The following is a 13821-nucleotide window of genomic DNA, read 5'->3' as shown; positions in this document are numbered from 1 at the left end:
GCCACCCTAAGAAAATGTATAATCCATAAGTCCATAACCCAGACTCTATTTACAGTCTGCATAATAGACATTGCATTGTAATAAAAATTCTTGAGAGGAAAATAGCCAAAAACCTGCCAAACTTTATTTATGCGATATATATATATATATATATATATATAAGAATATTGGACAAGATGTTGAATATCCCTTGCACATTTGAAGTTCTTATGCACAATTTAAATTACCAACTACCAATAGATGTTAGCAGCCACAAGTAGATGTTAGGGACATAACTTCAGTTGTGCACCATAGCGTCATCAAGTGTGTTTTGGCCTTGTAACCAACAATGAAGGCCCATAGCGTCATCAAGTGTGTTTTGGCCTTGTAACCAACAATGAAGGCTAAACTTGCGGGCACACTGAGGTTAAAGGTATATATAACTGAAACCGTATAGATTTGTCACTAGCAGCTTCTGACAAAAAAAGTCGCCATGAGGGTTTGGAAAGTCGCTAAATTGGCAACACTGACCACTCCTGGTCGGTGGAGAAGGACCTCTCTGTCCTTGTTCTTCTATTTCAATTTTGAAACTATATATATGTGTATATATATATATATCCATATAAATACACATACACGATATATATATTTATATAAATATATACATGATCAATGAAAATGAAAAAAAAAGGTGAAATAAATGATGTGATAAGTGACGTACCGGAAGTGACCCTAACAGCTCGCTGGTGAAGCCCCCCTCCGGACAAACAAACTTGTGTATCACTTTCGCAGCCATGTCAGTCAGACACCGAGCGTTAACACGACGAACCGTGTGGCCCCTAGCAGCCGCAGTGTTCCAGTGAATTGGACGGAGAGTGGAGGTAAGTCGAGATAAAGGGAAGTGAGCTTTTATTAGCTTTATTAGCTCAGCTAGCTTCGAGCTAACGTTAGCCGAACACGCAGTAGTGTGGTCTCACCGCCGTGTCACATCTGCTGCTCATATATTCAGGTGTTACCCACCTGAGGATATAAAATCGACATTATAGAGCACCAAGCCAACAAGTAGTTGTGTTTCCCCAACATACTTGGCTAGCTGCTGTCTGAACTTAACTGTCGGGGGTTAGCAGTTCGGTAGCTCTCATGTTGGATTGTTATCTTTTTAAAACACTGCTCCATATTGAATGCAATCTCTTGTACTTGTGCAGGTTTCAGGCTGATGACCTAAACGTCAACGAGAGAAGCGTGGTGAACAGGAGGATGGATGGAGTGAGCTGGAGCACCACAAGGACCCCGGAGTCGTTCAGTCGCTCCCCGACAGCTACCGAAACTCTGTCCCGGCTCGCCAGCTTCATCGCCCGGTCAGACACCAAACAGCCCGCACACAACCCGAGGCAGCGATCGTCCCACCTGCACGCTTATGTTTGTCCAGAGTGTGGCAAGAGTTTCCCGTATGCAACCGATCTGCTGCTCCACCAAGAATTAAAACACTCATTACCCAAACCTCACCGGTGTCCCTCTTGTGGACAGGAGTTCTCCCTGCGGTCCTCTTTGCAGCTACATAAGTGCGACAGGGATTCCTCTCCGTGTGAACTTTGTTGTGGAGGGTCACGGAGTGGCTCTCCTTGCCCTTCGTGCATGCATCACGCCTCAGATCCCGGCAGGCCACAGGAAAATTCCCTTCACCTCCAGCCTCACCTCCTGGACAGCAGCCCTTACGCATGTGCACCCTGTGGGAGAGGCTTCAGCCAGAAGAAGGCCCTGCTGCAGCATCAGCAGGCTGGCTGCAGTGAACCACCATCCCCATCAGATGGAGTTGATGCGAGCAGCCTTCCAGATGATTCTCCTCCAGTTTCTGAGGCAGACACAACCCGCTCTGACTCTTCAGACGCCCCAGGGCCCACAAGCAGAGCTGTCCGTGTGTGCCAACTCTGTTCCAGAAGCTTCCGTACAGCGGCTGGTCTGCAACGCCACAAGCAGTGCAACCACTCTGAGGAGCAGTTGAGGGCCCCAAAGCGACAAAAGACCAAAGGAGAAATGGGGAAAGAAGGAGATGACAATGAAGATCCAAATAAAAATTCCAAATCCAAAAAGAAGCTTCTGAAATGTCGCTCTTGTGACATGATTTTCATGAGCACCTCTAAGCTCTACATGCACAGGACAGAGAAGCACAGCAGAGAGAAAAGTACTAGGAGAGACCCGAAGCCAGTCGTCAAAAGGCGCTGGAAAGGACATGGGAATCCGTGTCAGGTCTGCGGCAAAGTCTTCTTCCATCATTTGTCCCTTAAGGCACATTACAGATTGCACACAGCCTCAAGCTTCTCTTCAATTGACAACAAAGGCAGGTCTGAAGGAAGCACTGCCAAAGACTATAAGTTACCAGAAAATAGACCAAACAACCTAAAAGCCAACTTAAAAGGTACAACGGTAAAGCCTGGACGAGGGAGGCCCAGGAAAGTGCCCATTTTAGAGATTAAGAAGAGTGATTTGAGAAGATGCAAGAAAGTGCCTGAAGTGAAGGAAGGGGAGGCAGGGGATGATGATGAGGAGGAGGAGGAAGAAGAGCGAGAGTACCCATGCCCCTCCTGTGCAGAGGTTTTCTCTCTAAAGTCCAAGCTCTGGGAGCACATGGAGCTCCACCAGTCGTGTGTGAAGAGAAGACACTGCAGTGTGTGCACAAACGAGATGGACACCTGTAAATGGCCGGGCTCAAAGAAGCACAGGCTATACCACTGTGTGCCCTGTCAGCAGGGATTCTCGGCCATGGACTCTTTCCTAGAACACTGTCAGGAGCACCTGCGAGTCAGGGTGGAGGAGGACAGCCTCACAGAGGCCTACATGCAGCAGGCCAGCAAAGCCTGACATCCAGTTTAAATGTCATCAGCGATTTACCTTTTTTGCCTTCAAGGGCCAGAGAGCAGAGAGGGATGAGGGGAAATTCTTGTATTAACCAGTTCATTCACTGAGCGCTCAGAGCATCTGGATTTAATTGGTCCACGGATTTAATTTATTCACGACAACAAAGAAATGTTGAAGATATTGGTTGATAAAGGCCCATCCCAGAGTCTATACGTTTAAATCAAATTTATTTAACAATTTTTCTTAATTCTTCAATTCATATTTATTTCTAATTCTAATTTTCTATCGCTGCATGTTTGGTTTTTTGGAAACTGATCATTGATGTGGTGTCTGTGGGACTGATCTCAGACAGGACCAGATGTCACATATTTTGGTTTACTGCACATCATCACTTGAAGCGGTACATCCCCCAAATTCTTGACATGTTTGTCGGTGTCTTCTGTGTGTGGCACTTTCATCCTGAAACATTTTTATCCTTTTAGATTTTTTTCATTTTTTTCCATTTTGGCATCTGTAGTCATTAACACAGACTCCCTGTGAATCCTGCGAAGGATCCTCCTGATTTCTCACTATTGCGATTTCACATTCAGCCCCCCAGAGAATATCAGTTGATTATCTGGAGTCAAATGTATGTCTGAAAACCGCTTCCTGAGTTTCAGCTTCATTACAACAAACGACTAACAAAATTTTGATGAAACAGAAAGCCTACAGGTTCACTGAGATGGATCACGTATGTGTAAAGTTGTCTATAGTTTTTTTTCTTTTTTTTCTATTCTTCCTTTTGAAATACACTGAAATTTGTGGTAGTGTGAAATGCTAAAGAAAATTGCCAAAACAACAGTGTGATTCTTAAATAGTCTGAATCTGACATTGGAATGATCCTATTGACCAATTTCCCTGTTGATTTACGTTTAGACCTGTGGACTAATCTGAAGTAATAGAAATGAGGACCGAAGTCAAAGCACTGCAAGACTTGGTGTTTGCCATTATTTGTTTTCATGTCAGACCATGACCCTCATGGTCGAGCCTGGTTAATATTTGCAAGTGATTCACCCAGGTTGGTCAATTACCACAGAAGGGGAAATGTAAGTTGAGCATTTGTATGCACTGTTTCAGCCATTCTTTGAAATCCACATGGCTGACGCAGATAGTTTTACCCAGCCCAATGCCTCTCAACATGGCCTGTCTTTTTAGCTGGCTTAAACTCTTGTAATATTACCTCAATATGCAAAATGATAGACCATTGGTCTGTGGGATGAGTAATGAGTGCACTTGTGAATGAAAAGGATCAACGGGACTTTCTCTTTAGTTTGTTGTTATAAAGGGTTTTCAGCTACTGTTTTGAAAGAGCTACTGTGAAAATATAGAAAGTTACTTAATAGTTTTGGAATCTTCCATTTTTTTCAAGCTCTTTTGTAAAATAGTTTGACTCTTTGTAGATAAATATTATTAAAACGTATCAAACTGTTTTCTTTCTGTGTTTCTTTGTCATACTGTTAAACTGGGAAGTCTGACGGATCCTGAGAACTTACCATGAAATTACTTTCTCTACACTGTTGACAGTCTAACAGTTCCCTAAATTCTTTAAAGTTGAAGTGTGTAGAATTTAGTGACAAAGTGGTGAAGTTACGTGTTGCAGCTGAACACCCCTCACCTCCTCCCCTTCCTAACATGGAAGAGAACCTGTGGTAAGTTTCAGAAAAACTCAAAGGGTGTTTAGTTTGTCCAGTCGGGCTATTACAAGAAACATGGCAGGCTCTACAGAGAGGACCCCCGGTGTAAATAGAGTATTTCAATTTAAAGGCCCATTCTAGGGTAGATAAAACAATTTGTATAATTTAGATGAAACACTCGTGAAAACATCACTAGGATTATTTTATATAAAATATCTGTCTTCAGATCTTTCAGCTAAATCTTATACACTGGACCTTTATGGCCCAATCACAAATGCAGTACGCAAATATAGCGAGTTTTCTTCGCCCTCTTGCGCACATGGATGTGAAGGTTCGCCACTGAAATATTTGCTCATGTGTGACCATTCCCTTACACTGACCATTCTTTGATAACGTGTTGACTGGAGAATGATAAGGATGACTGACTGGTGGGGCACTAGTGGTGGGAACACAGCTTCAGACCTTTCTATTTAAAGAGACTTCCTTCTATATTTAAAATAAATCGATAAATGTAGCTGCCCGTGGATTGAGAGAAGCACAGATAACATAGCAAATGAAATGTTCTCAATCTTAATTACTAAATATCTGCTTAAAAAAACAGGCAGCTCTCCTCAAATCAAATTTATGCAGGAGAAGATAAGGTCTGTTAAATACCTGCCGAAATAAGAAGTCATCTCATATTCATGATCAATGCTTAATCACTTAACCCTGTCGCCGGGATGTGATTATTTCTGAAAATATATTCAATAACAAACACAAGTCATGTTTTGTCTAACAGTTACAGTCTTGCCTCTTCCAAGCCACATGGGGGCACTATCTAGCAGTAACAACCCAACAGCCGTGGCGGAAGTGTGCTCTTTAGGTTCCGGTTCTCCATTGCACGCTTTCCTTCCGCGGTTTTGTGAAACGATCTTCATACGAGTGAGCGTCGGTGTGTTGAAAAAGAAGAAACAATGAGCAAAGCACACCCTCCCGAGCTGAAGAAGTGAGTTGTATAAAGAAATATTTTCCCAGCAGCAGGTTTTGTATAGTTTTTGTTTAGTATCGTATAGTATTGTATATAGCCTTGTTTGCTAAGTCAAACGAGCTAATGCTAGCTAACCTGCCTGGACACAGCTCTGTATGAAACGCGAGCGTCACGAAAGAAAGCTAATGTTATGTTTTCTTTCCCAGGTTCATGGACAAGAAACTTTCATGTGAGTATCATCGAGTACAGCACATGGAAGGAGCCTCTTCCCGGGTTTTAAATGGTCGTTGGACATGAGCTTCATCAGCTCAGTTGGTCCTGAGCCTCGGGGCTGCAGCTATCAAGGCACTGCTTCATATTCGTTTAGTCGTTAAAAAGTAAACGTCTGGAACGAACTGAATGTTCAGACGGACCATAAAGAAAAAGCCCGAATGAATAAGGGGATAAATACAAGATGCAGAGGCCTCCACACCGCCATTATTTCGGTTCTTTTGTTCCTTAGAGGACTATAATCAGGCCGCACTCTGAGACCCAAAGGTCCGCTGATATTTACAGCAGGACAGAAAAGCACTGGACTGACATTCTAGCTGATGGAAGATGAGTAATCGTGTAACATTTTTTGATTGACGGGGTGAATTCTAGTGGATATTTAATTGATGATGTGGAAAATAGAATCAATATTCATTTATAAAACAAACTGGACAAACTAAACACATTTGTAGATTTTATGACAACTGAAGGAGACCACAAGTTCTCTTTCATATTTGGAAGAGGAGGGTGACGGGAGGGGTATTAAGCTGAAACATGCAACTTTACCACTAGATATCACTAAATTCTACACACTGAACCTTTAACCTTTAGTATATACATTTTTGTAGAGTGGTCGATAGATACAACTCAAAAACCTTCATTTAAGACAATACAATGAAAACCCATAAAACAACACAAACAATAATAACAAAAGAGAAATATGCACAGTGGCAGTTATAACCCGGTTAGTTTACATCAGTTGTATAACTCTTAATCATTGCTCTTAAGTATGTTGCCATTGAGGATCCTTCCCGCAAAGTCTCATCAAGGTTCGTGCAGCAGATAAAGCAACTCTGAAAACATGCTGGTAGCTATGTTCATTGTTGGAATCTAATCTCAAATTAATGTGAATTAATCTATCCCAATACTTTTTCTTTGGAAAATTATAATTTCAGGACATGGCCACATAAGCAAACCACAGGTACTCTTACATTTCAAAACAAAACGAAGAGCAAAAAGGGGTTATATTTACTGCGAATAGCATTCTAAAGATTGAAACAGAAAAATGTGTGTTAATTTTCTATACATGGCAGTTATTTAAACTTTAACCCAAATGTGAAGAGCTTAAAAATAACAAAATCAAGATGAGAGTAAACTTCTGATTTAAACAGACATGATATATATTTCTCAAAGTTCCCTCCCTTTCTGACTTTTAGTGAAGTTGAATGGAGGCAGACACGTGCAGGGCATCCTGCGAGGGTTCGACCCATTCATGAACCTGGTGATGGATGACTCTCTGGAGATGGGCCCTGGAGGACAACAGAACAGCGTCGGCATGGTGGTAAGTGCATATTACAGGAATGAAGTGTGCATATAGAGAGAACCAATAATAAAGGACTATAATCCTGATTATTGCCTAAGCATCCCACACCACCCAGCACAAAAACAGTGGAGGAGTAAAGTATATCAGGCGTTGGATGCATTAGTTTGACACCATGTTGTCTGTAGTCTGCAGATTCAAGTTTAATTTCTTGAAATAGGTGTTTTCACAGCAGACACTGGTGTAATTGATGAGACAAATCATTGCTTTGTTCATTCATCTATGATTAATATCCCTTCTGCGCGACACTGTGAGACCTAAATGGAAAGCAGATGTTATGGCAGCTGTGCTTTTCCTGTTGTGGAAAATCAAAGTATCTTCTGTGAAAAAGGGCATATCCAGGTTAAATTAGCCACTCCACAAGTGAAGATATGGTAGAGCAATAGGACGACCAATTTGAAATGTCCTCCTTTTACTCAGAAACACTTCACCATGTAAATAATATTAAATATAACTGTGGTCTCATTTCTCACAGGTCATCAGGGGAAACAGCATAATTATGTTGGAGGCCCTGGAGCGAGTATGATAGAGGAGGAGCTGGCTGCAGATGGAGGAAAGAGAGAGACCCACACCTTTTCACATTCTGTTTCTCTTTTAGACGGTTGTTTTGTTTAAAAGAGGCAGAGCTGACTGTGTCTTTGAATTATCAGATGTCTGCTTTCCACTGACGTCTTTTTTTATTTTGAATAGTGTATGTGTTAATAAATCAGTTTTCTTTGTATTTTGTGTTTGTTGATTCAGTTTGGAATGTACATTGCATTACCACAACCACAGAATATTGTTTGAAGGTGTCTGTAAATCCTAATAGAATCTCACTTTGACCATTGCTTTGTTTGTGATCAAGGAGACATTAGTTTATTTATCTGGATGCTCTTCCCCAGATCCGCAAACCTGCAGCTCAACTGCTTTTTTATTGATTTCATTTTCTTATGAGAACAAGACTTAAAACTATATACAGAATATGAAAGTGAAGTGCAAAGAAGACAGACTGCCCTACAAAGGTGAACAGTTTAAGGTGAAACATTTAGATGAATATGAATATATTGTTTGTGTCAGTGACAACCAAAGGCATTATGTTTCTGGTTTCTCATTCCTTTCCGTCCATGTTTTGTATACATGATCTCAAGAACATCGTGAGAGATTTAATTTTTTTTTATTTGATGCAGATATTTACTAGTCCTCAATGGGGAGCCGATGAGAATTAAGTGCAAAGAGCAAGGTTGCTGTGACCTCACAAAGACGAAATCTCAAGACCACATTGAAGGTTTTAGCGAGACACTAATGCAGCAATACAATGAACGCAGCTACATACTGATGCGACTGGGGCTGTGATGTAGTCACACGGGTGCAGTGTTTGTGGACGGGAGTGCGAGCCATGGACCAGTGCACCGATCCAGATACTGCCTCAACATGCATTTTTGGGGAAGTGCACCTGCATTGGTGTATGGGATGCATAGTTATTTCACTCTTAAAACAATTATGTACTAAGTCTTGTACCATTGCCTTTCTCCCATTTTCCAATATTTAAATTTTTTCGGTGAATCAAATGTCATGGAGAAAATTGGAAATTATAAATAACTTATGTACCCTTAATAAACTGAGTCAGTCAAGAATATATAAATATGAGGCTGACTCATATATATATATATATATATATATATACTCTCAATGCTGAAGCAGGGCAGATAGAGGGCGCCGTCTCGACGGTGGACTTCATGCTTTCACCGGACTCTTATTTTGAAAGGCGACAGACGTCATCGCGGACTACTCCTTGACGTCGTGTGCCGTCGCCGCTTGACGCTATGTGGAAAGTAGCAATGTCGGACGAGGTTGGGAAGGCGCTACAGTCTGTGGTGGAGCGGGTGAACCAGGCGGCTGCACGGCGGCTCAAGGTAACTGCAGCCCGGCGGGCTCCGCTCGGCGGCACCGCTGCCGTCGCTGCCACACTCGGGGGTCCGGAGGAGAGTGTGGCTGCGGCGGCACGACTCGTTATGTAAGGCAGCACCTCAACCTTCGGACGGGAGACAGCCGGGCGCGTGGCTGCACTAAACACCGTGCACGGCTGGTCGTGGCATCTTCACACGCGTGGGAGCAGGTGGCACCTCGACGTGCCTGGCGGCTGCCGGTGTGCACATGTTCCTGATGTGCATGTGACACAGGCTGATGTAGAACAGCCTCTCCTCCTCACACCACTCTGTGTGGAAGACAGTGAAGATATCAGCTTGTTCCTCCTTAAAAACAACATGGCATCACATGATATGTAGGTCAGAGCGTGGAGGAATGAGCTGGTTTGTGAGCCACTAGAGGACCGACTGATGTGTCGCTGCATCGGCGCACAGCAGCAGCCACAAACAATCCGCCTTCGTCATTTGTTTTGAAGGATCCTGTCGAGGCTGACTCACACTTCAGACCCCCCACACTGAGCTCCTGCACTGATACAGCCGATAAGAGCTGTAGTGATGCAGCGAGCCTCTGATCCAGTTAATAGTCACATGGTGATCCAGGCATGCAGCCATCCAGTGAAACTGCAGTAAAGTGACAGAGTAGTACAGTTATACAGTGACATGGTAATGCAGTACTGTAGTAGTACAGGGGTTAGTGTTAGGGACAATCCAGTGGCGTTGTGATACAGCGATATAGCGGTGCTACGATATAAGAAACAGTGATCCATTAAAACAGTGATCCAGTGATATAGTGATGCAACTGAAGAATGTGTGTGTTCTGTCCATCCCCAGACGCTGCCATCCGTGCCTCCCCGTCTTGTGGCCGTCAGCAAGACCAAACCCCCGGAGATGGTCGTGAAGGCGTACATACAGGGGCAGCGTAACTTTGGAGAAAACTACGTGAGTGTGAAATGCTGCTGGTCTGCTTCACTCCAAACTTTCCAAATGTCACAGCATGAACGTAAAAGCTCCAGAGAGGAGCCGAGCTGAGGAATGTAAAGATTGACCCCATCCATTATCTCCTGCCAGGTTAATGAACTCGTGGATAAAGCTTCAGATCCACTGGTGGGTTTCTCCAGTCTACAAGGTCAAAATAATTTCTTCTGACCCAAGTGTGTTGCTAATTTTTTTAACGGCGTTTCTTGTTGCCTCATTCAGATTCTAGAATCCTGTCCAGAAATCAAGTGGCACTTCATCGGCCATCTACAGAAGAATAATGTCAACAAACTTTTGGGTGAGTGTGTGTCAGCTCTCCCGCCCTTGCTCTGAAGCTGGATGTTCAAAGAAAGAAAACCACGACAACCACCTAGCACTGAGTCTTGTCTTTCTTTTCCCAGCGGTGCCAAACCTGTTTCTCGTGGAGACGGTCGACTCTGCGAAGCTGGCCGATAAGGTCAACAGCTCATGGCAGAGGATCAGGGGAGCCAGCACCCAGAGGTTAAAGGTCATGTTGCAGATCAACACCAGTGGAGAACAGAGTGAGTACTGATTTGATCACAGATCTGTAACGTACGCACAGTCAGGTGATCTAACACAGTATATGTGACATGGGTTGCAGGTAAACATGGCCTCCCACCAGAGGAGACAGTGAATACAGTGAAGCACATTGTGTCCCAGTGCTCCGCCCTGCACCTCTCAGGACTCATGGCCATCGGGCGCTATGGCTACAACCTCACCCTGGGCCCCAACCCGGACTTTCAAGTACAAATAATATTAATATAACTTCTCCAAAACCTCAATTTTTCTTTCAATAATGAGTAAAAGCTTGCCCGAACTAATCCTGCATTCATTTATCTGACTGAAACTAGTGACGAGCAAAGGGAGCCATGAGGCTTCGTTTGCAGCAAGCACCCGAGATCACAAGTTGTCGTTTACAGCTCAGCAACACTGGCATTGACTCCTATCACCAAAAGTTCTCTTGACATCTTCATTTGTGTCTTCTACATGTAGGGCACAACTTTTCAACCCTGAGATATTGATTTTCTCCCTGTATTTTTTATTTTTAGCATATGTCACTTGATCTCCCTTCAGCTCATTTGGACATTCGACAGAGTTCTTATGAGGGGCTGACAGGAACAGCTCAGGGGAAAGTCTAAGGCCTCTCACTCTCAGCCCCTCTGGAGAATGTCAGAAGATTATCTGGAGTTCAGGGCTTGTCTGAAAGCAACTTAAAATTTGTCGAACAGACAACCTATGACAGTTTATGATGCCCAAGATATGTTAAGTGGGATTATTGTTATTGATAGTTTAGGCCCACTGTCACTGAGTTCTTATCACACCATGTGTCAACTGAGAAAAGCACCTATGCTTGAGGGTTTTTCTCCATTATGTAAACACTGTTGCTCGTAACTTTAAAAACAAGATAGACACCAACCTGTTTCTTTCCACTCTGTACCAGAGAGAGGGCAGGTCAATTTCGTTCTTATCACAACACCTGACATTATATCGGATTGCAGGAAATCTAAGCACAAGCAGGGTTTAGCTGCGTGTGAGCGACAGATTTTGAGTACAGGTGACATTTGAAGCTTTGGACGTCGTCGGTCATCGTGTTTTCCATTTGACATGAGCATCCGTAACATACACTCATCTCGAACTAAAATAAATTACATTATAATTGTGCTTTTCTGAAAACTCCAACTCCTCCCAGCCTGCTTATGCTTTACTCCAATCTGCAAAGTTATACTGGAACCAAACAGCAAGAAAAGATAGATTATTTAAAAACGAATATGCATTTTTCAACTGAAGACCAATCCCTCTTATTGTAATTATACAGATGTGGGCTCATATGTCAGCTGAGAGACAGAAAACTGCATACAGAGTCACTAACCATCACTGTCACCTTCCAAATCAACATAAAATGTCCTGCTTAGTTTGCATAATGGTCGCACTTCCACATCTCTAAAGGATCTGTGCAGAATAATATAATCACATGCTCTTGTTTTCAAATCAGTATTATAATCTATCAATATTCCTGTCTTGTAGATGCTGCTGAGTCGAAGGCAGGAGGTGTGTGACAGTCTGAAGCTGCCTCTGGAGGAGATGGAACTCAGCATGGGCATGTCCACAGACTTTGAGCATGCGGTGAGCATCACTTCTCATTAGCACTTAAACATACCTTCTGCACACAAATCATACAGGAACTATTTAAGGGTTTTGACTCATATGTTGAAATTTAAAGGTTACCCTACCGGCTGGTGGATAATGTTGGGGGGTTTGCAATTTTATTTAGCTATAACTGTATAAGTCTGCCTCCTCAAGAATTCATTCAACTCAATGAATAATTACCTAGGAATTGTCACTTATTACTCAAACACACACACAAGCATACACACAGCGTCATCGGTTAAATCTGCAAACTCAGACAACAACATCACTTGGTCTTCACCATCAAAAATGAGTTATGAATTTAAATAATTATTTGCATATAGAGCAGCGAAGTGAAATTCAATCACTGGTCACAGGACACACGCGTTCAGGATGCATTTTCAAGTCCCTACAAGGAGTTTTTTTCTGCTTATGAAATCTTCATAGGACAGTCATGTTGGAAAAGCCTGTGTTTACATTTCTGCCGGCAAAGAAAAGCCCCTGTCGGCTTTTCCATATATATATATATATATATATATATACTGTATACTTTACAGTGTGTCTTTGGGGCACTGTATGGAGCATTTTAAAAGAATGTAAGGAGGATTAAAGTTGACATTGCAACATGTGTCTAAACATGCTTTCCTCTGATTTGTTCAAGATCGAGGTGGGCTCCACCAACGTGCGTGTGGGCAGCATCATATTTGGCAACCGGGATTATCCCAACAGTGCAGCAAACACTCCAAATCCCAGTCCAGTACCTAGTCCAGCTCCCAGCCCGGAGAAAACAACCAAGGCGGTGACCGAAGAGGCGGCCAAGAAGATGCAGCACCTCACCGTGTCCGAGCACTGAGCAGATTCCACCTCCCGAAACACCTTTTTAAGAAAGTTTCTAAAGAAAATCCTCTTCACATGCAGAAGGATCAGAGCAGTGAAGCCGACAGTTTCCACAGAGCCATGTGGAGTTAGATTGCAAAATTATTGCATCATTTTAAAGTGTATTTCTGAATCTTCCTCACTTTTCTGTGCCCTTCTTGCTGTTTTAAGCACTAAAAAGTGGCATACGCTACAGAACTAGTTTAACAGTTTTTTAAAAGTAGTGTGTTACTAACCTATAGTGCTCTGACTTCCCCTGTGTGGAAATCTATCCTCAAGCCACAAATCTGAAAACAAGGCGACAGATGGTAAACAATGTACTCTTATGAGTTGTGGGATAGTGTGGAGATTTGTCTGTTGTTCTGGTGTGATATTTTCTACCTTTCCACCCAACATGTGACAGTGCTGAAACGTGCTCGGCTTAGTACATTGTCCCAGAGATCAGGAACAATGTACTGTTTTTGTTGTACAGATGAAACAAAGACTTGCTTTAATAAATCATGTATCCCTTTATAATGACACATAATTTGTGTGTTTGATATGGTTTTGTACTGTGTGACAAACATGACCGATCTTTATTCTAGAGTGGAACAGTTTCAAGAGGGAAGCTGGAGAAGTGTTTTGTCCCTTTGTTACCCTGTGTGTGTGTCTGCTGTGCTCCACTGTTGTGGATGAGAGGTGGCCTATGCAAAGAGGTGATCTTGTTTCAGCGTGTTTTTCAGTAAATTTTTACACTGCAGCTGTGATGGCATCGTAGTGGTAAATTCAAAGATGTCAAAAGGTTGGTGTATTTTTCTGTGTCCTGATTTAAAG

The 13821-nt window shown here is 42.7% G+C and overlaps 3 protein-coding genes across 3 annotated transcripts; all 3 read left to right on the top strand.

The window, feature by feature from the left end:
• Positions 1–705: 705 nt before the first annotated feature.
• On the top strand, positions 706–4304 carry si:ch211-148l7.4 (uncharacterized protein LOC563603 homolog). Its single transcript, XM_062392272.1, has 2 exons — positions 706–860; positions 1185–4304. Exon 2 carries the CDS (start codon positions 1237–1239, stop codon positions 2836–2838), a length of 1602 nt encoding a protein of 533 aa, XP_062248256.1. The 5' UTR covers positions 706–860; positions 1185–1236; the 3' UTR covers positions 2839–4304.
• A 1034-nt stretch (positions 4305–5338) lies between these two features.
• On the top strand, positions 5339–7826 carry snrpg (small nuclear ribonucleoprotein polypeptide G). Its single transcript, XM_062392809.1, has 4 exons — positions 5339–5493; positions 5682–5704; positions 6942–7066; positions 7581–7826. The coding sequence occupies exons 1-4, from the start codon at positions 5462–5464 to the stop codon at positions 7629–7631; spliced, it is 231 nt and encodes a 76-aa protein (XP_062248793.1). The 5' UTR covers positions 5339–5461; the 3' UTR covers positions 7632–7826.
• Positions 7827–8836: 1010 nt separating this feature from the next.
• Positions 8837–13534, top strand: plpbp (pyridoxal phosphate binding protein). Its single transcript, XM_062391616.1, has 8 exons — positions 8837–8997; positions 9841–9948; positions 10078–10113; positions 10207–10282; positions 10386–10526; positions 10607–10749; positions 12031–12129; positions 12794–13534. The coding sequence occupies exons 1-8, from the start codon at positions 8908–8910 to the stop codon at positions 12983–12985; spliced, it is 885 nt and encodes a 294-aa protein (XP_062247600.1). The 5' UTR covers positions 8837–8907; the 3' UTR covers positions 12986–13534.
• Positions 13535–13821: the final 287 nt, after the last annotated feature.

Source organism: Platichthys flesus, chromosome 7, assembly GCF_949316205.1.
Source record: "Platichthys flesus chromosome 7, fPlaFle2.1, whole genome shotgun sequence".
In the NCBI taxonomy this organism is placed as follows: domain Eukaryota; kingdom Metazoa; phylum Chordata; class Actinopteri; order Pleuronectiformes; family Pleuronectidae; genus Platichthys; species Platichthys flesus.
This window is presented reverse-complemented; position numbering and strand designations above follow the sequence as displayed.